The sequence below is a fragment of the Talpa occidentalis genome, unplaced genomic scaffold (genome assembly GCF_014898055.3).
Source record: "Talpa occidentalis isolate TD23 unplaced genomic scaffold, MPIMG_talOcc4v2.1 talOcc4.4, whole genome shotgun sequence".
NCBI classification, from domain to species: domain Eukaryota; kingdom Metazoa; phylum Chordata; class Mammalia; order Eulipotyphla; family Talpidae; genus Talpa; species Talpa occidentalis.
In genome coordinates this window covers 136426302-136450883 of record NW_023604295.1, presented here as the reverse complement: position 1 = coordinate 136450883, position 24582 = coordinate 136426302, and the positions used below count along the sequence as shown (strand labels likewise).

At 39.1% G+C, this 24582-nt stretch overlaps 1 protein-coding gene across 1 annotated transcript in view; it reads right to left on the bottom strand.

The window, feature by feature from the left end:
- GALNTL6 (polypeptide N-acetylgalactosaminyltransferase like 6) overlaps positions 1-24582 on the bottom strand; it is an 884110-nt gene that overhangs the window by 167960 nt on the left and 691568 nt on the right. Inside the window, exon 5 of the mRNA XM_037526440.1 lies at positions 1335-1520. Coding sequence (XP_037382337.1) covers positions 1335-1520 — 186 coding nt within the window. The remainder of the gene's footprint in view (positions 1-1334; positions 1521-24582) is intronic.

The window sequence follows — 24582 nt, the reverse complement described above, 5'->3', positions numbered from 1 at the left end:
CGTAAATAAATTAGGACTTTGGCTGAGTTCCTTGAGTATTCAACAGCACATAGGACAAATTCAGTTTGAGGGAATCTCACCGTTGCTGATGAAATTCTAAATTGCTATGTCCTTGGACAAGCTACTTTTAATTAAAAGCTCAGAGCAGGCTCCGGCCTCAGAGCAGTGAAACATTCCTGTTGATGAGGATGGCCGGGCACTCGTCTGCAGGGATGTGTGGATGGGAGGTGTGCTGGGGGCTTAGTTGCTGGTTGTTTCCTGTTTTAAATCCTATGCAGTTTCAATTGAGCCACCCGATTTCTCCCCCCTCCCCCCTCCCCCATCTTTAACTAATGGAGCTTTGCTGGTTCAAGCTGAAATCCTACACAATCATCAATAGCAAATCATTCTTTCTCAGGCAAGTATTATGGAAGCAGTTGCTACTGGCTTTAGTTCCAAGACCAGGGATATATTTACAATAAAAGTTGATTTAATGAAATCTGGAAGAATAGAAAGAAAGACAATATGGGTGCACCAAAAACTTTAAGAAACACCTGGCTTTTTTTAGGCTTTTGGTTTATGTCTGATTCACTAGTGGACTTTATATCTGACTTTACTGGGAAATAAAAAACAAAACAGTTCAGTTTGCATTGAACCACATGAATGTTTTGTAGGCCGAAAGGCCTCCAGTTCTTTCTTGTGTCTAATAGTTCAAGTGCAAGGCGTCAGAGCCACTGTGAGCCTTCGAGACGGATGGATAGCAGCTCTCCATGTGCAAGACAGTTTATGTCAATGCATAGGATCACATGCTGAGGGCTGCAGGCTGGTGCCAGAAGTGAAAAGGAGGTCTGGCATTATGAATCTCAGAAAATGTCAAGGTGTTTTAACTGTAATCTGGGGCTGAGTAATTTTCTTAGGTCCTAACAGCCCTATAATAATTGTTAAACTATGTGTGTGTGCATTGAAATCTTACCGTCCTTATAGGTAGTGTTTTAGTACGTTTCCCCCACTTTATTCTTTACACGGTGACTATAACTGCAGTACAGGAAACTTCTAAGAGAATTGAAACCGTTCCAGTCCTGAAGCTAGATTGCAGTTGGCATTATCTAAAATGTCGATTTTAATGCAGTTTTCCATTTAGCTGTTTGTCCTCAGCTGTGGTTAAGATAGAATAGAATTCATGGCTCCTATGTAAAAACTGTGGACGGGGTCTCTAGCCTTCGTTGCTGTCACTGCAACAAGCAAGCCACGTGCTCCCTCTGCTGGGATCCAGTCCCCAGCCTGCTCCTGCCCACCCCTCCCCAGCAGGCCCCATTGGGGTGTGTACTGGGGTGTGTACTGGGGTGTGTACTCACTGAGGAGCGGTGGCAGCCAGTTCACATTGACCTCGCAGTGAGAGTCCAGGAAGGTCAGCACTTCCCCTCTGGCCATCGACGCCCCCAAGAGTCGGGTGCGAATCAGTCCTTCCCTTTTCTTGGTGCGGACAATCCTCACTTTGGAAAACCGGGCCATATATTCTTCTAACTTCTCCTTCAAGTGTTCTGGGAAGGAAGCAGAGAGTGCACAGAAAGAGCACGAAGCATTAGTTTCAGGGGACTCGTTCATGGGGTGATGATCGAGAATGTGTGAACGGCGGATACAAGCTTAAGTCCATTTTTCTCTTCATCTGGAGGGGAGATACAAATAAGATTTTATGCTTTGAGATTTTATACTTTACATTTTCCAAAGTGCTTCCTAAACTGCAAATCCTGGCCCTGGAACGCTGACACATTAGCGCTCTACCGCGTGGTCACCGTGGCCCGGCGGCCACCAGCACCAGCCCTGCTGCGTGTGTTCCAGAGTGGCATCTCTCCTCTCTGCTTCCTGATGGGGTTGTGGGAACTCGCCCACCTGCCGGTCCTTTCTGGCAGCCTTGCTGTGTTCTCAGGGATGAAAATAATGCATGTAAAACCACAAGAAAGAAAAAAAGTGGCATCAAGTCAACAAGACCTAAGCAGACCATCTCCCCCTACAAAGTAACAGCAAGCTGGTGAGCCAGGCTGGCATCTGGTTTCAGATTTGAAATGGCGAAAGGGCCAACTAACTGTGAAAAGAAAGGGGAAGGCAGGTGAGTTTCCACAAACTCACTAGGAACCTGGCTACTTAAGATTGGAAAATAAAACTTTAGAAGTATGTCTGCTTCTAATTAAAAGCAAACAGTGGGGATAGAATCACAGCAGGTAACTTATTTAGTAGAATAAAACATTTCCACTGGCTTTCCATGGGATATGTACTGGTATAATCCGAATCCTCTGCTTTCATTCTTCCATATCGAAGGCATTATGAGGGCTTTACTGGAGTTTCTTGAAATAGAATCTTAGTATGCAGTGTACTGCAGTGTACTCTGTAGTTTTCACTTGCAAACTTTCTCTGCATGTCTGCAATCAAGGGCAATGTTATTATTAAGTCTCCTCCTATAGTCACAGGGACTCATGGAAGGATTTTTATGACCCTTCACTGCTATCCAGTTTACCAGATGTCAGAATTTCTCTGCACTGGATTTCCTCTGTACATAAGAGTATAGTGTTCTTCTTATTGCTTCTTATTATTAGTATGGTGTTTTTAAAATTCTCAATTTCCTTTTTTTCTTGACTGCCCTTTAACTATATTTTACAAATGGGGCATTTAAAGAATATTTACTTTCTGATTGTCACTGTAAAGGAAGACCTGTGGAATCTTTCACGAGAATGTTCTTTTGTTTTATACTATGTTTATTGAGATCATATTGTTCTACAAATTTGTATATGCTTTTGGGGCTCAAAATAAGTGCCCCTCTATTTTGTTCTTCCTGAAATGAAGAGAGAGATGGAGATAGACAACAGAAAGCAGTAGCTATAGGATCATGAGTCAGAAGAGGCCCGTTGGGATGTCTCAGCAGTGGAATAGAAGAGCAATGTCTTTGAACTCTCTAATTCTTGATTTCTTCACCTACAAAAATAGGGAAGCTAGGGGATTTTACTTCCCACCTACAGTATGGTGCAGGGTTAAGGTTTTGGTTAGAGATCTGAGAGTATTCAGTGTTCAATAAACAGTAAGTAAATAATTGGAGATGCCAGTAAGTCACTTATATTTAGTACATGCTTGTGAAACTGAAGAAAAGCTTTGGAATGGTAAGTCTGAAAAATGAAAAAGATAGGATTTTCTAGTTCCTAGTGAGATTTTGATAATTTATCATCTTCTTTGTATTGGAAATTTAAAGAAAAAGCTTTTGGCCAGTAAGAAACAGATATGAACATATGGGCTCTCACTATCTACGCCAGAAGGCTGGCTTCACCATCTCTGCCTCCTGCCCATCTCCCTTTTGCTTACTCCTCCCCTGCTTCTTTCCATGTGATCTGTGAAGATGCCAAGGACTCTACAACATAGCATCACTGTGAATAAGACTGGAGCTTTCCCCTTGTTAAAGATACAAAACAGAGACCCGCGCCCCCTGTGCAGTCAAAGGCAAGGACTAAGTGATGAGTGAGCAATACCAGAGCAGTGTGTGTGCCAGTCTGTAAACTCTGGGTCCTGATAGGAGTTCCCACAGAAATAAACGCTTAAGAAAACCTTCTAATCTCTTTACTGTAATTTATTCAGACATTGAAATCCTCTGTGACAGCCATTTACAAACAAGAGTAATTCTCTAAGTCTATTTGTAAATCGGTTGTTTGTACCACAGAATGTATTGTCTCCCGGAAAGTGTTACGACAGTTATTAGGAACTGAAAATAGATCATGAATATCTGTGAAATCCACCAGAATCATTTTTTTCTTTTACTTTATTGATGTTTTATGATATTATGTATCAGAAATATAGCTTCAGGAATATCTATAATACACACCCCACTGCCAAAGTTTTAGTTACCATTGACCGCTATCCAGTTGACCCCTCTACCTTCACCATCTACTCTAGTAATTGCCACCATTTTGTTGCCAGCATTTAAGGTTTTGTTTTGTTTTTGTCCATTTGTTGTTTGTTAATTTGTCACTTATTTTGTGAGATCACTCAGCATCTCTTTTTCAAGGTGAGGTATATATACACAGTAGAATACTACTCAGGCATTAAAAAAAAGATGAAATCTTGACCTTTTGCAATAACATGGATGGCCCTTGAGGTGATTATGCTAAGCAAAGTAAGACAGGACTTTTTCTTCATTCTTCAAACTTCATGGTTCTTTTGTAAAATATACTCAATGAGTGCCATCTTGACAGTTCTGGCACCTTCACTTCTTTCCATACAGACTCCTAAGAACCAAAGGGGTCTCTCTTGGGAAGAGATGAGTAATTCTCTTGGGCAGCATAAGAGGAAGTGGGTCTAGAAGACAGTCCCACCCAGGTATTCAAAAGCAAGAATCAGAGTACGGGCTGAGGGTGGTGGTCTTGAGATTCAAATAGACTTGCACACTATTTAGTTTATAGAAAATTCTCTTGAACTCAAGGGCCCATCTATACCTGCTTCTTTCCCCTCTATGCACATTTTCTGAATCTTTGTTTTTTCTCTTTTATGAAAGCCCATTTCAAGGTACTAACAGGATTGTACCATATGAATTTACTAAGTAAAAGGGGTTTGACCTTAACTAGGGTCCCCCAAATGTTCAGGTCAGTTCCTCCAGGTTGAACTTTGTGGTGATAATTAGGCAGGTTTGCCTCACAGTAATGATTCAGTTGACTGCCCTAGTGAGGGGCCCCTTCTCTCTTAGCAGTTCAGTTGTAACATCTAATTACCCATAACTCACAATGAAGACAGGTCTCATCAGTCTAATTAGCAAATCAGACTCATTCAAGGGAGTTATGGGGATGGTGGCAATGGCTTTAAATTAAAAGCATTTTGTAGTTCTTTTATATGAGCAGATTTTAGATTCATTTCTAAAATATTATTCAAATGATTTTAAACATGATTTTATATTATTTTAATTCAAGTGTAGTATCATTGACTCATTTAATGTTAAATAATGAGAGAATTTATAGTATTTTTATAAAACAATTTCATTTGTAGAACCATTATAATGTTTTTGGTTGGTGGCCCTTCACTGTAAGTGGATATTTTACTGTTAAAAAATCACTGAATGATGTCCTGATTACCCGAAAGAGTGGCCACAACTTCAAATACCCCAGGTTTTGCCAGGGTTTAATTTCAACAATAATAATGAAAGGTTGTTTTCACATTAAATTGTGGTATCTTGCTACTGTGAATATTAAATTTTAGCAGGTTTCTGAATGTATTGTTCCCCTTTTTTAAAGGATCTTACTTATGCCCTGTGAACTTTTATGGAGAATATATCATTCATTAGTGAGTTTAGTGTTTAGGGTAGCAACTAAACACTAAAGATAACGCCTTAACGATTTGCACAGTCAGGAGTCAAGGGCATGAGGTCTAGACCTGTTGCTGGCTGGGCCCAGGCCTTTGATAATCACTTGATCCCTTTCAACCCCATTTCATCAGGTATAAAGTTAAGGGAATGTGGTGATCTTCTATTCCTTCTAGTTCTATGATTCTATGATGTCCCTTGTGAAATTTTACTGATAGAGCAGATACAGTCCTATCAAATACTTCAATTTTTCCTAAAAATCTTTCTCATGGTTTGTATTTCACTGTTTCCTTGGGCTTTGTCTCAGTTTTGAAAGCAAGAGTCAAATAAAAATAAAGCTCACATCTATCAAAGGCTTAGTCAAAAAGCAAACTCCAGGGGATTTTCTTTGGTCAATACAGCCTCTCTCTAATCTTCTGCAGTTCACTGTCTATAAGATTGTCACTGATGTCAAAATAATGAATTTGAAGCACTGTAAGTTCATCAAAGATATAAGTCTATTCAATCAGTTGTGTTTACTATGTCAGAAAAGTGTGGTAGAAGTTTTAAACAGTTTTCTAATCTACTTCTGCAATCCCTTCAGGGACTGCTCTCGAGGGGACAGTCCATGACCATCAACATTACAAGCCATGGCCAGGGTGACCTCAGTGGAGAACTCCCGGAGGCCAAACAGCTTGCCCTTTAGCTCAGCAGCTGATATTGAGTCCCTATAATTTGTTGCCCAGTTCTTCCATTTCCACAAAATCCCCCAATTTACATCACAAGGGGAGAGCAAGAGGGGCAAAGAGACACTATCTATCTCAAGATATGGATTTGTGTATTTCAGTACATACCTATGGAGATGAAATTTCTTTGATGTTTATACTTTGGTACTGGCAGAATGTAGTAGAGCGTGACCTTTGATCATATAGAGTAGTGAGTCCTAATTATAAGTTCTGGAAGGAAATGTGCTATAAATATACAGAAATATAAAAATATTAAACTTTTAAGGTTAATCCTTATATGATAAGAATATACTATTGAATGCAACTCAGCATTCTGGGAAATTTAAGGTTTTATCACAGTGACAAGAAATACTTCACAATTAGACAATGTATTTTTCTGTTTCTTATCTACTTGGGATACGTGATACCTATGTATATTTTAACCCAAAGTGGCAATGTTAATGATAACCCGACATAGTAGGGCCTGTAGAAACTTTTCTAAACTTGTTATGCAGGAGAAATAATATAGATTTTAAAGACTCTAGCTGAATTCCTGAAACATGTCAGTCTTTTTTTTTTTTTTAATATCTTACCAGGTAATTCATGTCTTTTATTTATTTGTTTATTTTTAAAGATTTCTTTATTTCTTTATTTATTTTTTTAATTTTTAAAGATTTATTTATTTATTTATTTATACCAGCACTGGGTACAGTCAGAAGCGCGGGAGGGTGAGAGAATTCACCAGAGCCAGAGCGGGGAGCAGAACAGGCAGAAGGACCGAAGTACACTGCTAAGGGGAGCAGCGGGCGGCAGGAGAGGTCTGCGCGCCATGTGGGACCCTCCTCCGGTGGCCGGGGAGCAGCCGGGGATCGAACTGGTGCTGCAGAGGCTGCAGGCACCTTCGCAACCCAGCGCTCAACCGCTGCGCCACCAGGGAGGCCCAAGATTTATTTATTTTTATGCAAGAATTGGGTTACAGGCCAGAGATGGGGGTGTGTGTGAGAGGATTCACCAGAGACAGAGCGGGGAACAGAGCAGGCAGACAGACTGAAGTACACTGCTGAGGGGAGCAGCGGGAGAGACAGGAGAGATCTGTCCTGCCATGTGGGTTTCTCCCTGGCCGGCCGGGAATCAAACTCGTGCTGCAGTGGCTGCGGATTGCTTTATAGGTTGTGTCTTAACCCCTGTGCCACCAGGGAGGCCCAAACTTGTCAGTCTTTTTGTGTCCTGGTTGACCACACTAAATCTGTCTTTTTTGATAGCATTCAAATATAGACATTTTCACATTATCTCTACAGCACAAAATATTCAACTAGGAAAGCAATAGAATTGCTGAAACCATATTCAATTGCTTCTATTATGATTGCAACTGGGTCCTATCTCTGAATGTCCTTTTTTTCCATTCTTTTAATATGCAAGGCAATTTAAGTCATTTGCAAAATAGCTGGGGACATGAACCTTAAATAAATGGACAAAATACTTTCCAGTTAATATTAAAAACAGAATTAGAATATCACCCTTTTGCAACCTCTAATGAACTAGTGGATCAAGTCATCAACAATTACTAATATCACAAAAGGAATTAGTGTCCACCTATTATGTGCCTCCTGATAAAGGCCATATCACTTGCCAAAAGCACTGTATTCTTGCCAAAAGCATTGATTCTGAATTTGATCATGCTCTTAGATCTAACTACCAACATATAAGAAATAAAGGATTGAAGAATATGTTAAAAGGCATATCAGGGATGTAATCAGCAAAATCTAAACAATGGGTGATCCCCAGACCAAATGTCTTGATTTTTTTCAACAGATAAATTACCAGAAAAAAAGAAAAGAAATGGAAAGAGACTCCTAAAGATTAAAGGACACTTAAGAAACACATCAACCAGTCTCAGTGAGAGGATCCTGATTGAAAAATATAGTTGAGAAAGAACAAAAGCCACCCCCGATGTCTGAGAATAGGTCTGCTGTTCATGGCTAGTTCATCTTGTTTTACTGCTGGATATAACAGCCTCACAAGTCAGCAGCATCTGACAAGGTCACTCTGAGACTATGGCAAAATGAGGCAAAAACAAGATCACTGTGAAACCCACAGTGTACCAAATATTCTCCTCTTTTGGCTAAGATAAACAACTGCTGTTTTTTATCAATTATAGCTTTATCAGTTATACAAAGGACTTGAGATATTTCTCACCCTAAGAGACCTCTTGACTTTGGAAAAAAGTCCCCCAAAGGATTCTTCCTAATCCACTAGTTATCAAATATTCTATAAAGAAAGAAGAGTGAGTACTGAAAATGGCATTTTCCATGTAGAATTCAACAGCTACCAAAGTAACAAAAACAGTACAGACACCAAAGTTTTAGGACTGAAGTGTAAGAAAAGCCTTTTCCCTTTCTGCAATATAGATTCATTAAGAGCACCTTCCTCAAAATAACCTAGTTCCAATCTACATGTCCTCGTGATCATCAAGCTCACAACACTGGCTTAAAAATATTTGTGCCAATTCCTCTCTGTACATCTTACCTCCTTCAATCTTAGTTGTGTGGACTGCAGGCTGTTGCCTTTTCTTAGCCTTCCCTCTTCATTATCAATTATATCAGGGACCTAAATGATAATTTGTACATGATTATCTTAATCCCAGTCCAATATTTACCAATACATCTTTTAAATATCATCTTCCCCCTTTCCAAGAAATCTCATTTCCTTATGTTTTAATGATTTCCTTAATCTCCAAGGCTGTCAAAATTACTCATTTTTATAAGGTAATATGTCTTGAGATAGAAGGGGAAACTACTTAAAAATTATCAAAGAAGAAACATCAAAAGATCCAGTATATTCATGTTTTACCCTCTAAAATCCTTAGAAGTCACTTTTATAAATTTCACAATTTCCTTGCTACTTAAAAAACTTATTAATGTCTTTTGTTGAACACTGGTGATTTTTAAAGCAATTTTTTAGTATTCTAACATTAATGCAACTGTTAATTTTTGATTTACTTGTACCTGCACATATATTCATAGTTTAAATAAGTAGCCTTTTGTTAAGCTAGTCTGACTCTTAATGTCCATCTCTAGAAATTAGGACTAAGAGTAAGTTTTTCCCATATAAATAACTAATGATGTCCTATAGATTATTTTGCTAAGGCAAAAGAGGATGAGAAATGAAAACTGTGGGCCTAAATTATTACTGGGTAATGTTAGCACATGACCAAGGGGTACCCAGGTACTCCAAACTATTAAGAGGTGTACTCTGAAAGGAATTTGTCCATCTGTGTGCACAAAGGCAAAGGAAGCAGACTCTTAGTAATACACATTTTTAATAAAATTAATGTGCATAGAGCAAGAGAGAAACAAGAAAGGGCATTTCCAATGAAACTGTAAAAATTACCCATCCCCTAATGGGCAAAGGCCCAGTGAAATAGGCTTGGCCTAAGCAGGGCTGCTGAGGCCTGAAAGCTTGCCACAAGTCTAAGGTATCTTCTGGCAGGGCACCACAAGAAAGGTGTTAGGCAGATCCCAGAGAACTTGGATAGAAGGAAAGAGAAAATGCAAAATATAGCACATAATCCAACATGAAGTCAAAATAATGGTGGCGATAGTCTCTGCCAAGAACCAGGAGCAGCCTCTCCCTGACATGTCTCTCCTCCATGTCTCTCCTTCAAATCATCTTGCACGAGGTGAAGGTGAAGGTAAAAAAGAAAGAGACAGCCAGCTCTGTCTTCCTGCCATTTTATACAAGTCCACCTGGATGCTCACCTCTGCCCCCAGTAGTTCCCCTTGCTCAAGGGTTCAGTTCATGGCACACTGGAACTTGTAATCCAAGGTGACTGTGTAGAAGTGGGGGTGGGGAAAATGGCACCCATTCTATGCTCCTCTCTCAGAGAAGTGTTTCAGTAGCAGTGTGAGCCACATCTACAAGGCTATTAGAAAGGTGAAGTCACAGCCTCTCATTGAACCCAAATACTGAATATATCAAATCAGCAAGCTTCATAGAATCCACCCTGAACTTTATGGGATTTATAAATTCAGTTAAGCAATTTTTAGAAAACTCAAGGTGATGAAAAACCAAAGCCAGGATATTTGAGAAAAGGGAGAAATTGATCTTCAGTGAGTGAAAAAGCATGTAATTCAGGTAGAACAAAAAACAAGAACAAAGCAAACTCTAAAATGCCATATACCAGCACAGATATTAAAAGGGAGCAATAAAATCTGCCCTTTCAAAACTACTTTCAATTCTCAGTTTCTTTCCAGTTGGAAAAAAAAATAGTCTAATTCAAATACACATGCTAAAAGCCATTTTGTTTTCTCCAGTTTCTTAGAAACATCAAGTTGAGTTGCTAGGTGGAATGCCACATGGGTAGAGTTCTCGGTACCTTAATCTCAAATTAGCATGTGTATAGTGATTGAATAATGTCACCTATAACTGCCAAACAGCCATAAAGACCTCTGGGGTTTGGCTTGACTTCACAATAAATAAAGACAAATTGGAAAGAATTCCTCCGAACAGTTAGTGTGAGAAAAATGCTTTGTCAAAATTTCAATTTAGATGAGACCAGAACTAAATTAAATGTCTGGGAATTGGTCCTGTTCCCAAGGCTACAGAAACTCTGAGTTCTCTCAATATTCTTGTACTGCAGTATAGAAGGAGGCATGCAGGAAATGGGCTGTCTGCCCTTGTTGAGGAAAATTGACCTGCTAAAGGTATGTCTCTCATGGAATTGCTCCATTTCTTGATGATGCTATTAAAGAATGAAAAGGAAAGGTTCATATAAGATATTGTCTTCAAATTGGTTTCAAATTTTAAAAATAACATGTTAAGAGGAACAAAAATGCATCTCATATTCTTGAATGAAAAGAACCAAAAAGATAATATGACAATATGTGGACATTATAACAATATAATAATAAATGACAATAAGGATATCTATATTGAATGCTTGTAATATTTCTAAGCATTGTATTAAGACAGAGTCATATATTGATTCATTAGGTCCTCATTTTACTGATGAGAAAAATTATACTCATTTACAAATGAGGAAAGTGAAGGTCAGGAAAGTTAAGTTGGCCTAAGATCCTGCAGTAAAATAGTCCTGGAAATATTGTTAAGTACCCAATAAATGTCAAGGATTATATTTTAGGAGGAAAAAACCCTCAAACCCAATTGTACCATTTCAAGTATAAGGAAATTTAATATAGAGAATTAGATACAAAAACAATGTGTAATTATTACAGAAGACCTAGAAAACTTAGGCAGGTGGGAAGGAAGGGAAAAAAAACACACTAAATTTTACTACCAATGTCAGTCATTGCTAATAAACCAGAGAAAGACAAATATTGGATCTATCATGCAAATGTGGACTCTTAAAAAAAAAAAAGTGGCAGTCATAGGAACGAAGAGTAGAAATTAGGTTGCCAGGGCCTAGGGCAGAGGGTGAGGGACTAATAGGGACAGAAGGGTAAAAGGAGCAAAGTTGTAGTTAGATGAATAAGGTCTGAGGGTTTAATGACAACACAGTGATGATAGTTGATAGTAACTGTATAACTGAAATTTGCTAAGCAGCTGGAACTTACATGTTCTCTCCTCCTAACCACCCACTCCGCTCCCCAGAGGCAAACATTGGAGGTGATGTGGTAATTCAATGTACCCATCATCGTACTGGACACTTTAAACATCTTAGTTTTCTCTACTATACCTCAATGAAGCTGAAAAAGTCAATCGCTGTCCATGTTTTCCTTTATTGGTGCTTATATTTAGACCCTATGTGTTCTTTTAAATCTAATATTAAAATTGTTCAGGTTAATATCATGAAATATTACATTTTAAATGTGCCATAATTTTTTCCTTATTGTTGATTTCAGTTGTTTACATGACTGTAGTTACCCTCAGAAATAATAGAGAATGAAACTTTCGAGAGTGTTTCTTTATAATTTTCCATAGAAGGGATTCCAAGAGCTGGAACTAATACGTCATAGAGAATGAGTCTGTTTAAGTGAAAAGGCTATAACAATTCATCTCTTTGGAAGAGACAAAGCTCTGTGTCACTTGCTAGGATGTGTAAGTATTTGGCATGGGGAAGAGAACTCATCCTTGGCCATACGACCCATTCGCTATTGAAAAGAACTGGAGCTCTCTCTCATGCCACCAAACCACCACCACCTCTCAGGATCTCTCGTCTCTCCTGGTAAACAGGATGAACTCTCTGCACCCCCAGGGTTCCACCCTGTCCTCTGTGCACTTGGCCCCCTTCCTTATGATCTTCCTGACAACATGGCCTCTGCAAGGTGCCCCATCTCTTCCCGGCATCCTCACCTTTGGTTTTTCTACAGACTCACTCCACTTTTAAACCAAAATGTTGTGCTAGCCAGCCCTCTTCTTAGCAAGCAGACCTTCAACCATGCTCTCCTCCAGCTTCTCTCCACTTCGTCTAGTTCAGTTTTTCAGCAGGATTTTGTGAAGGAGCCATTTAGATGGCTACACTGCATCTCCCCCTACTTGCTACCCCTTCTGTGCATTCACTCTCAGTGTTCATGGGGCTCTGTGCAAAATAGCAGTGTCCCAGAGACCATGACCAACTACCTTTGGAAACTGGCAGGGGCTTTGTTTCAGAGGAGACTCCCTCTGCCAAGGCACAGCTCTTGTGTAGATGGAGAGTAGAAGGCATGGGATGAGAAAAACTGAATTGGAAGTAGAGCTGGAAAGGACAAAGCGAGTCATTATCAAGGAAATGATTTTGAAGTTCACTGACAGAGAAGAGAAAATGGGTTCTGAAGCATTTGGGTCTAATTGTGAGGATAGAGTACTTTTGTGGTCACCTGCAGGTTAATTCTGACCAAGATTCATACTTGGTTGATATATCCAGGGAGGCGGGGGTCATGAAGCAAGATATAGGTTCTGGAAAAAGTCTGCAGTGGTGAAAGCCCCTTGCTTGAGTAATTGAAAGCTAAACTGGACCCAGCACTATGAAATATAATTTGTCCCTCTTCTCTCGGGAATGGAGAAAATGATCTAATAGGTCTTTTCCATCTCTGCTTTCTGTGACCTCTGGCTGTTAACATCACTTTTGCTCGTTATGTCAAAATGAATTGCCTATTTACCACTGAACTCTAAAAAATGCTTTTTCTCCCTAGGTGAGACAACAACCTAGCATTTACTATATGCACTTCATTTCAACTTAATCAATGTGCCGAGGAGCCATTTTCAAATGGGTAACACTTTCCAGGAAATTTTGCTTACTCGCTGGGTGCTGGGTTCCCCTTCACTGTCAAGGCAGAGCTTCTCCCCCAAATTTAGAAGAAATGTCTAAAAGAATGTAAAATATATTTGCAAAATGGGAAGCCAAATGAAGTGATACGGTCTTGAAATTGCCAATAACCGACATAGCGGGGTCATTTATTAGTATTGGAATCTGCTTGGGCTGGTTTTTTCCATGACAATAAAAAGCAGAAAACCCTGATGCAGGATGACTGCATTTATATTCTACACTGCTGCATAAATTTCTCTTTTTTGAGCAGGCAGGAGGAATAGAAATTATCATTTAAATTTCTTACCAAGCAATAAATAAATGGCATTCCTTGGAGAACACACACACACACACACACACACACACTCGCACACACAGGTACATATATGCACATATCACATCTGTCATAAGAATAAGAGGTGCCTCGTTTATAATTTACAAAAAAAAAAATAGATCATTGTTTCCTCCACAGTCTTGATTAAATGAGGCAATAAATCATACATCTAAAACATGCCAAGCACCTGCCAAAGCAAAAGTTGGCTTAGAAAATGACGAATACAGACTTGTGGAGCAGTAGGAGTTTTATAGTCTGTCACTGGCGTGACAAGTCATGATAAAGGGTAGCATTATGTCTCCTCCACTGATAGTCCAGCCACAAATTTTCTACTGTAATTCTTTTGTTTGGCCCTCTTTATCTTCATTTAAATGGGCTGCATCTCCTTGAGCTGCAGCAAAGATATATATTTTCCCTACTAATGATATGTCTCCCACGGTCCCAGGGTTATTTTCACACTTGATGTAGTTCATTGGTGGAGGGGGGCACCGTCAGTCAGTGTGCTGCAAATAGAGAAAGATACACGTTGATTTTTTTTCCACTCTCAGGGGACAGACAGCCTCTGACTGCATGAGTTTCCCAAGGCTTTCCTCCCAGGAGAGATTCGTTTTTCCCAATTACTTTATAAAGATCATTTAGCCTGTAAGTTTGGCCCGTCTTTCAAAATTTGTGTTAGACCAAATCCAGGTTTTTGAATCTGAAGCTAGCCTTGCTACCTATTTTCTTAAGATGAGAGGAAACCAATGTAAACAAAAAGCTTTTTAAAATTAATAAAACTACAAATGTACAAGTTAAGGTTCAAGTTAGAAGTGCAAGGCTAAGCACAAAATATTGAAAACAAGTTCCTTTATTGTTGGAAACACCATGACTAAACCCATTGTCTTTCTCCAGCAGGTATTGAATAGTTCTTCTCCAGTTCTTATATTTAAATATAGTGTTTCAAAAGGAATATAAAAGTGATTCTTTATCTCTTCTTTGCTTCTTTTACTTGTTTCTACTTTAGTGCTGCCTACATGGTGATTGTTGGGTGGCAGTTGTTGGCTTACATATTTGTCTCGTTCTACTGGTCCATTTGAGTATTTAGCATAACCCTTGGCACACAGTAGGTGTTTGGAAGATCGCTCAGTCTTTTTTGTCATTTTCTTTGATCAGGTTCATTGTTAAGATGTGGAAAGACATTGTGACTTGAAAGGAGTATTTAAGAAACAATGATCAGCTATTTCCAGAGTGGTGGGTCCATTGCTAATTAGGCACTGGTTTGAAAAGCAGTGTAGGGATATAGACTGTGGAAGACAATGAACACTCAGTTCAGTAAGGAATTTATCTATTGTGTTATCAAGAATTTATCTAGCGCATAATCAAGAACCAGCAGTGAGTTCTAAGGAACATGCTTTTTGTGGAACTACAGATAAAAGGCGAAAGTTGGGAGGGTCCGGTAGACTCTGGTGAAGGACTATGGCTGCATTTGTGGTGGGTGTGGTGTGGTAACAGACATTTGACTATGTGTGAACATCTACCTCTGAATCATAGACAGTGTTATAATGCAATTACAAAAAAAATTAGCCTTAACCGAAAAAAGGGGTAAAAATTTGAATTAGAGTGCTAACATTTAAAGAAAGACAAATGTAATGATTCAGAAATTTTGCTTTTGGAATAACCTGTCTTCCTCAATTTTTGTAAAGTTAATTATGCAGAAAGCACAAGAAACCTATATACAAGAGCTTTGGGGTTTTGTTCTGTTAGTTATTGTCTCTCACTTATATATTCAAATTCTTTATCAAAGCAGACACACATTTTAAAGTTCTTGCCTCATTGAATCTTACCACTTCTTTTGAAATTTCTTTCTTGCTTTTTGATTCTGTGTTTTTAGTAATTTCTGTTTCTAGACAGGCTCATTCTGCTCTTAAACCTTTAGAGGCTGGTGTTCCTGGAGACCCTTCCCTGTCCCTCAGTTCTCATCTCTCTTGTGATTTCAGCTCACCCAGTGAGCTGATGATAGCCCACCCTGTGCTCAGCACCTTCTGATTTTTCTGTTATTTCCACTGCCTCTGAGAACAAAAACATAATGGTGGGATACTTCACTTTAAGAAATAAGGTCAAATGACCTCAGTTTTGAGAAGAGCTATGTTACGGTTTCTTAGTTTTTTTTTTCAATTTGAACTGATAAGCCTTCGCTATGGGGACTATTGTAAATGCAACATGATGGCCATTACTTGGTCCCAATCAGACCCTGGAAGTTCTGATTACTGCATTATCTCCAGACTGCCAAATGTTTCCTATAGGGCAAATTTTCCTCTGGTTAAGAACCACTGATCTGTCTGAAAGTGGTTAAAATAATAAGAAAAAGAGAAATGATTAGTTAATTGTGTTATTTGGTTCTAGAAATGAACTCTAATTTCAAACTCATGTGATCATGTTTTGAATGAGATCATTATATCTGAATCTCACCTCTACTAGTCCGATTGCCTTTGTTCCTTAGTGGCATAATTTGGCAATATTTCCTGGAATTTTATCTTTTTACCCTCTTTGTTCTATTATTTATTTTCCCTGGAGAATGGGTTGACCAGTGTTAGCAGTGAAGGGAATCCTGAACTGCAGTCCAGAATAGAAGGTCCTTGTGGAGAGAGATATGGGGATTATTGATAGCTAACTGGTCATGAAAGATGGAAAATAAAACTCTTATAGAACAAATCAAACTGCGCCTAATTCACTTTTTGATATACTACCAAAGCTTGCAATGGCTTGATCTCTTCATGCACATGAATTCAATTAATATGAAAATTAAGAGAATCATCCTAGTAAAATTTTGAGCTTTAACTACTTTTCATTGCTATATTTTAAGATAACTGTGCATATGATATTCCTTTCCTGAACTGGCAGACTGCAACATTCTATAAGAATGTGCCCTTCTAGAACACTTTGGTGAGGGGACCTCTTTCTATCTGCTTTTAAGTTAGTATCTTAAAGTAAACCAGTTACTGAGGTTAGGAACATGTCACTTTTGGATAGAATTTGTGTGTTTAGAATGGAAACCTAAGCATGTATAGATAGAAGAGTTTGTTGGATTTAGTGTGAGTAGGTCAAAGCAAAACAAAATGTGAAACAAGGACAAAATAATCTCAGCCGAATATTTGTTATATTAAAGAATCTTATAAAGTAGATGAAAGAAAACCCTTTTCTTCCATGATGTGATACCTACGTAGATTAAGCAAGATCCTAAAATAGGAAGAAAAATACTGGACCACAAAGTGACCATGACAATTCTATTTGAAATTTGATCAAGACTTTTATGTTTGCAAATTTCCAGATAGAGTGCTATTGATACAGCTCCAAAGGAAAATACTCCCTTTTGAGAAATACTCTGAGCTTCCCCTTTGTGAAATTTATGTCTTCTGAGGTTTCTTAAAACAGCTGAGTTGGGGCCTCTCTGGTGGCACAGTGGGTTGAGCACAGTGCTGTGAAGCTGTCTGCAGCCTCTGCAGCATGTGTTTGATTCCCGGCCGGCCAGGTAGATTCTCACATGGCACGGCAGACCTCTCCTGTCACGCCTGCTGCTCCCTTCAGCAGTGCCTTTGGTCCGTCTGCCTGTTCTGCTTCCTGCTCTGTCTCTGTTGAATCTTGTCACCCTCTCACGCCTCTGGCCTATACCCCAGCTATTGTATAAATAAAAAAATTAATCTTTTAAAAAAAAGCAGCTGAGTTGCATAGTTGGCAGACAGCTGATTGGAGAGAACTGAAATTCAGGTATCATTTCCATTAGCACCTCTAGCTTGCCCTATTTGGGAGTCATTGACTTTTTTCATTCCACAGAATTCAAGGCACACAATTCAACGATGAGACTGTTAACCGGGCAGTAGTAGAACTGAGATTTCCCTTAAATGATTGTGACACTCTCAGGAGCAAGACCATTGATTACTTTTAATCTTAATGGATTGGAACCAATTTCTGAAGACCTAAAATTTCCTCAACTGGAAAGGAAATAAATTATAAAAAAACACCAGCAAAAATACACATGCAGTAAACATAAGCTCCAGAGAGTAAAAGTCAAGTCTTAACCAAACAGATCATCAGTGATGATTAATGTCTTCTGCATAAATTTCTCTCTGGAAAACCCTAACACTCACATGAATTCAACTTTCCCATCACTCTTTTTTTAAATCTACATTTTTTTTATTAACACTTATGATGTTCTCACAATTATGTGTTTTTATTTATGGTTATTCTCTCAGAGGATCTAAGTTTCAGGAGAGTGGGGACCCCTTTATATTCTTCACTGCTCATGGAGTAGTTTCTGCCTCATAGTAAGGACTCAGCCATAAAGTAAATTGCATTCCCAATGAGTAGGTTTTAAAGACATAATTCCACTTCCCCTGTGTTTGCTGTTGGATTACTTCATCCTTCACCTAATATTACATTATTGTAATATTACTTTGACAATTTACCATCTTTAAAATGAGAGACCGTGGATTCCAAATCTCTGTACTCAAAGCAGAACTGTACTCAGAGTAACTCATGAAGATAGTTTTTGACTCAGGAGAAGCCCCTCTTTATCTCTTTTTGACTATTTTTTTTGTAATTATCAAAACCAAAATCATATACTTATAGTTTTCCTCCAGAATATTCAACTTTTAAAATGCTACCATATCCTTTCTGATATCAATGATTTCCCTTGTATATAATGGAAAATCATTATCTTCCTTTTGACTTTTTTTTTTAGGATGGATAAATATAGTTTGAATCAGACAATGAATACTGAAATGTTTGGAAAAGCATAAGTTATCCTGAAGTTTTAAGACTTCTTGAGAAGCTATTTCTATACAGGCTGATTTTTACATTTTTTCAAATGGAATATTATGACCTTATTATGTCTTTCTGTTTATCATTATCTCACTCACCAATTTTCAGAAATATTCTTGTATTTATTTAATTTCTCTTCTTTGCATTAAGGAAAGGCTAAGAATAATAGAGCTTCTAGAACATGGGGATAAGAACCTCACTGTGTTTCCATCAGGTTTTGTTTCTTTTTATACCATTTACTTGCCAAAGAAGACATTCTAGTGTGTACTGTGTACTCGGGACACCGGCAAGAAAGCTATAGGATCTGATATGTAGATACTGATCTCACCTAATTTTCCTTTTAATGATGACTTCTTTGGATTTGTTCTAGATCTCAGAAGGAACATGACGCTCACAGGCATTCAGTGGGTATGTAGTGGAAGGAAGGCCCAGAGCAGGTTCTCTATGGATCCAGGTAGACAGGTAAAGGAGAGTCCTGGATTGGCTTTTTCAGGCTTTAATGATCTGTCTACATCAACTGTAGTGTGGCAACCAGGCACAGGGCAGGCAGGCCCCTTAATCTTTACTCTCTCTGGGGTCTCTGGCATTCTCTCTGATTCTCATAGCAGATCTCTGCCGCTTTCTCTGCACTCCCACACCGCTCTCTGCCCCACTTACATGCTCAGCCTCCAGGCTCAGGTGAGCCCTCTTACACATGCCCACACCACACTCCAGGTGTCCGCCATCAGGCCTGCGTACCCCGAGCCCACCTCCCAAGCACCTCCTGCATTCAAGACCGGGGTGATAGCCAGAGAGGCCAGCAGCGGAAAAGCCCGAATAATCTTCATTTACCCTGTAGGTACCATTCCCAATCGTGCTTCTGAAAGTTTCCATAACAAAGATCACTTTTATTTTTATAAGTAGCAAATAAAGCACTTCATCTAAATTTTGAATCAAGAAGTTACAAACATACTTTTCTCTCAGTGGCTTTAGTGGGGAGAGGCTTGGGGGAAGAGGGTGAATTTTAGATTCCCTGGAAATCTTTACAACTGCACAGCTCCCTCATCCATGCGTGCACAACTCTCAGCTCTGCAGTAACTGGTAAACAGAATCATGGGCCCCAAATTGCCAGAACCTGTGAAGATATTACCTTGTATGGCAAAAGGGACTCTGCAGCTGGGATGATTTTAAGGCGTGTGAGATGAGGTGGCCATGTGGGTTTTCCAGGTGGACCCAATGCAATCAGGGGATCCTTATAGAGGAGGGGGTGGCAGAAAAGCCAGGGCTACGTTGCTTACTTTGAAGATGAAGGACAGATGGGCTGAGAGCAGTGGAAGCAAACGGCGTCTAGATACTGGGAACATCAAGAAAAGTCTCTCTCCTAGACCCTCCGGAAGGAAAACAACCCCGCCGACTCGGTTTGAACCTCTGAGCACCACAACTGTAAGTTAATAATTACTTTTTGTCTTATACCACTGAGTTTATGGTGTTTTGTTAGGCCAGCAATAGGAAAGCTAATACAGTACAGCCCACTGGCATGTTTGGTCTGGAAAATATTCCTGATACTCTGGTTTTCATGAGAGTCACTGTTTGGTATTTTAATGAAAAAATATTCAAAATAACAAGTGCTTTGTTATATTAAACTTAAGAATATTGAGAAGGAAAATGTTAGTCTGAGGGCTGGCTTTGTTTGAGAAGAAGTCTTAACTACTAAGCAAGCCTAGAATTGTCCTGATGTTGTGTGTTCTGAATCTTTATTTTTATCTACTGTATAAATTTATAATGATAGAATTAAACTTACAGCTTAAAACAATGAGGTGGATTAGCCTAACTTTTAAAAAAGTAAAAGCTAGGTTTATATTGAGTAAAAGAAATTACCAAAAATCAAGGCAGATTCGTTGTAGAAATCTTATTCTTTCATAAGCAAAGAATGGATTTCTTGCAAACGCCGGGTGATGTGATTTGTTAGCAGTTTGCTAACAACCAGTTTTCAGCAGTGTTTCCATAACTGAATTGGGATGTCAAAATGTATGAAGAGATTTGATAAGCGACACTTAACAGCACCAAAATGTAATTCTTAACAGTCTATTCATTTCTCAAGTGATTGTGAAACAAAAGTCCTTTAACATGATAAACAGGACTTAGAACTGCTAATAAGCGTGATTGCTGGGGTAAGGTTCAGATGGTTCCCATGTCTTCTGCAGCACCTGAGGTTGGGCTGTGTGAATGCAATGAAGCGGTCTCTTCAGGGAAGCGACTTGGTGCTCTGAGCCAGGCGCCAAGGGGAAATGAAATGAACTGCTTAGACCTTTCTGGGTAATCATAGAACAGAGAAGGAAAATTATTACAATCTTTTAAGGTTATCTGTAGTGTCTTTAAAATGATAGTTTTGCCAAAAATTATGTAATATTCTTTAAATAGATGGTTCTTATTTTTGACCTCAATAAAAACTAAGGGCATGCTATTTTAATTATTGTTCTTGGATATCATTTCTCTAGGAGACTAAGTAATGAGTCCATTTTCATTTTTTTGGTGTTCTTAATGGTGCTTTGTATGTACAATGCACATTCATGGAGTATAGTGCAAGGTATATACTCAGATGAAACTGGGATCAAAGAAGTAGATGAATTGGGTCAAGGTGACTGAGGTGGGGTTTGAGCCCAGGTCTATGTGGAAACTAGAGTACTTACTCTCCAGATTTGCGAAGCAGGAACCTGTTCCCTAAACTATGCCTATCAAATAGCAAATGGTTCAAATAATTCTGGACAAGATGAATTAAAGTTGAAGGTGCTGGTAGTGTCTGAATGCATTTTGTGGTTGCTTAAAAGGAGACTCAGGGAGAAAAAAGACTTGGACACTTTCATTATTCCAACTGTGTACTGAGATGTTGATCATTTATTAAAATTCAGGTCCGTGTTTTTGTACTGTCTCAATGAAGAATCAACTGATTTTTATGCTGCAAGGTGAGGGGATATCAATACTATGAATTTGCTTCCACAAGTAACTTTAGGCACGTGCAAATGTTTCAATAATTCGTCTGAAGATCCAGAAGTTAGCAGAAGGAGTGAATGAGAAGGGACTGATTTAAACAGTTTTGAGAAGGTAGTACCTGTCCTGGTGTGGTTCCTGTGGAATATCTGATTTTAAATGTGCTGTATCTTGACTGTCTTCTAGGGGCTGCTAATACTGTTCTCCTGAGCAGGGAGTGCAGACATGATTTGGCATTAACCTAATTGATAACAAGCTGTTTCTGGGGGGAAAAAAAGGCCAGCTAGTTTCTAGCCTATTAAGGCCACCCCCTAGGATGTGATAACACAAAGACTCTCAATTTCTCTTATAAAGAGAGCATAGAGTTGTTTTACCTAAAATCTGATTCTTATTGCCTAGGAATAATAAAAGGAAGGGGATAAAACACAGGTTTGAGGTTGAGAATTTCATTTTCCAAAAGTCCTTTTTTTCTATCTCTTGGGGAGGTATTTTAAAAATGGGATCTGATCAGAAATGTTAACAATATTTTCATGGTCTACTGAGTCAAGGAATGACCATAAATTTAAGGTGATAAATGATGAGGGAAATTTAGTATTTTTTCTTATATGACTGAACATATACAGCCTCAGCAAGTACAGTTGTACAATTATAATCCTAAACTATGCATGTTTCTCAGACTCAGCCAAGTGCTCTCTTGGTAACACAACTGACATACAGGACTCACTTGGAGTTTCATTTTCATTTGGCTTGAAGTCATGTTTTTTTTTTTTATTCTGAAGCTTTTATTTCTTTGTGATATTGTTTATTCTAAGGAATGTGCCATTCAGTTACTTTCATTGCGATAACTTTGGTTTATAACATTAAATAAGTTTTGGGGGCATAGTCATAATTCAGCATCATGTTCACCACCAATAGTCTAGTTTTTTCATCCATCTCCATACAATTTGTCCACTTCCCTAATTTTCCCCATTCAACCAGACCTCAGACCCCTTCCCCTCTGGTAAACACCAATCTGTTTTCTGAGCCTAAAAGGGTCTTTTAAAATTTTTATTCATTGTCTTTGTTTATATTCCACACATGAGTGAAATCATAGGGCCTTTCTCTGTGCGACTTATTTAACAGCATTATACCCTTTAGGTCTACCCATGATGTTGCAAAGGGCAAGATTTCCTTTTAAAAATAGCTTAGTAGTATCCCATCAGGTATACATATACACCCTGTCTTTGTCCATCCGTTCACTGTTGGACACTTAATTGTTTTCACATCCTGGCTTGTATGTGATGTGCAATGAACAAAGGGGGGGGTACACATCTTTTCATGTTAGTGTTTCATGTACCATGTACCTGCTGATAAACATCCAGAAGTGGAATAGATGGATTATATGCATTGGTGAAGGTTAATTCATGGCCTTTTGTATTTTAATTCATATATCTAAGAAGATGTACACATATTAATATCTCTCCATTGATAAGTATATCTGTACATACAAGTATATATGTATACACATAATAGTATATGTAATGTAGTATATATAGTATACTAGTATATATATACTATATACAGTATATATGCTATATTTACTGCATGTATTGATAGTATATATACTAATATATACAGATAGATATATTAATACATAGATATACTAATATATAGATATACATATATACTAATAGATATACTAATAGATATATAGGTATACTAATACAATGGCACTATGTTGATGGCCAAGTTCCTCCTGGCTGAAAGTTAGCTTCACCATAATGCATTGATTGCTAAGCACAAACACGGCGTTCCATCTATCATGCAATACTGCACTGTCCACAACCCCCTCCACTCAGTCTTTGCCACACGTCTAATCCAACTGCACAGCCACCTGGAACCCCTAAATCTAGGATTCCTTGGTCTGGCGTTAACACTTTTGGATGTACAGACTCTAGGTGACTCCTCCCCCTCCATATTCTCACTTCCTTGTGTTCACACCTTTGTGTTGTCCTATACTTTTTTATTTTTTTTTAAATCATTTTTTAAAAATATTTATTTATTTATTTGTTTGTTTGTTTGTTCATACATACAAGCACTGGGTACAGTCAGAAGCACGAGAGGGTGAGAGAATTCACCAGGGCCAGAGCGGGGAGCAGAACAGGCAGACTGACCAAAATACACTGCTGAGGGGAGCAGCGGGCGGCAGGAGAGGTCTGCGCGCCATGTGGGACCCTCCTCCGGTGACCGGGGAGCAGCCGGGGATCGAACCGGCACCACATAGGCTGCGGGCAGCTTCGCAACCCAGCGCTCAACCACCGCGCCACCGGGGAGGCCCTGTTGTCCTATACTTTTGAAAATAGGTACAATCTGTAATTTGCTTTAACCAGTAGATTGGTAAAGGCGATGGATTGTCACCTTCCAGCAACCCTGTCCCTATGGTTAGGGTGCTTTATATGTGATCTCATCTAAACAGATGAGCAGCAGATTGAAAGAGAAGCCCTGACTGGCTTGGTAGTAAGTGGCCACATTGCAGACCCAGGTGGCAGGGTGTTTGGCCAACAGTCATTGCTTCAGCCCAGGCCCATCTGAAGCTGGCAGGCAGTGCTCTCTGCCCACCGCCTGAGGGCGCTTGCACGCAGCGGCACTCACCCCTCCCCGGCGCAGTTTAGCCTGGCAGATCCCTAGATGTCAGCCTTGTGATGCCCTGAGCTCAGGGCGGGCCTGAGGGGCCATGGAAACCATGTCATAATTAACGTGTGTTTTGCAAGCTCCTCGGTTTGTTGTAATTCGGCATGCAACAATAGAGATTTTCAAACTATCACGTTTAAAATCATCTTTTCTTTATGGTGAGATTTTTGCAAGGATCCTGGTATTTTTACTGCTCTGCTCCTGCCATGAAGCAAGGAATGAGCCACTCTACACTGTGCAGTAACCCCAGAGATGGTTAATATGTGCCCCAAATGGGAAGCCAGCAGCTGCCGGAGGACTGGTATTTTTCCTAATACTTGTAGCTTAAAAGACAAGTGTCCAACGTTGAGCTGCATTGACTCGCTAAATAGGGTGAAACAGCACTTGCTTGTTAGGGCCCAGTTAACATTCATTATTCAGACTTCTTTTAGACCATCTGCTTTCAGCAGTTTGACTTTCTATATACTGTTGACAGGAATATGACAGATTAATCTGAGAAATTGTATTTAATGAAGGGATATTTATGAGATGTTGTAGACTTAAGTGGACAGGAAAGAGC